The sequence below is a fragment of the Cryptotermes secundus genome, unplaced genomic scaffold, assembly GCF_002891405.2.
Source record: "Cryptotermes secundus unplaced genomic scaffold, Csec_1.0 scaffold6494, whole genome shotgun sequence".
Lineage (NCBI taxonomy): Eukaryota > Metazoa > Arthropoda > Insecta > Blattodea > Kalotermitidae > Cryptotermes > Cryptotermes secundus.
The window spans coordinates 290-1,207 of NW_019720203.1; the positions used below are offsets into that span (position 1 = coordinate 290).

The following is a 918-nucleotide window of genomic DNA, read 5'->3' on the forward strand; positions in this document are numbered from 1 at the left end:
CGATGACGAGGACGATGAAGATGAAGATGACGATGACGATGGCGATGACGATGACGATGGCGATGACGATGAAGATGATGATGATGATGATGATGATGATGGCGACGATTACGATGACGATGACAATGACGATGAAGATGAGGAAGATGATGACGAAGATGACAATGACGATGACGATGACGATGGCGATGGCGATGGCGATGGCGATGGCGATGACGATGACGATGACGATGACGATGGCGATGGCGATGGCGATTGAGATGGCGATGACAATGACGATGACGATAACGATGATGATAAAGATGATGATGAAGTTGATGATGATGATGATGACGAAGATAACGATGACGATGACGATGGCGATGGCGATGACGATGGCGATGACGATGGCGATAGCGAAGGCGATGGCGATGGCGATGACGATGACGATGACGATGACGATTATGATGAGGATGATGATGATGATGAAGATGACGATGATGATGACGATGAGGATGACGATGCCGATGACGATGACGAAGACGATGAAGGTGAGGATGACGATGGCGATGGCGATGGCGATAGCGATAGCGATGGCGATGGCGATAGCGATGGCGATGACGATGGCGATGACGATGACAATGATGATGATGATGAAGATGATGATGATGATGACGATGATGATGATGACGACAATGACGATGACGATGATGATGATGATGATGAAGATGACGATGACGATGACGATGATGACGATGACGATATTGATGACGATGACGATGACAATGGCGATGGCGATGGTGATAGCGATGGCGACGGCGATGGGGATGGCGATGGCGATAGCGAAGACGATGACGTTGTCGATGGCGATGGCGATGGCGATGACAATGATGATGACGATAACGTTGACGATGACAATAACGATGATGATGATGATGA

The 918-nt window shown here is 48.6% G+C and overlaps 1 protein-coding gene across 1 annotated transcript in view; it reads right to left on the reverse strand.

Annotated features, from left to right (window-relative positions):
* The window catches only part of LOC111867890 (putative protein TPRXL), a gene marked incomplete at both ends in the record, with an annotated part of 927 nt that extends 108 nt beyond the window's left edge, over positions 1-819 (reverse strand). The window contains 2 exon segments of the mRNA XM_023858101.1: positions 3-216; positions 712-819. Of these exon segments, the coding sequence (XP_023713869.1) occupies positions 3-216; positions 712-819 (322 nt within the window).
* Between the last annotated feature and the right edge of the window lie 99 nt (positions 820-918).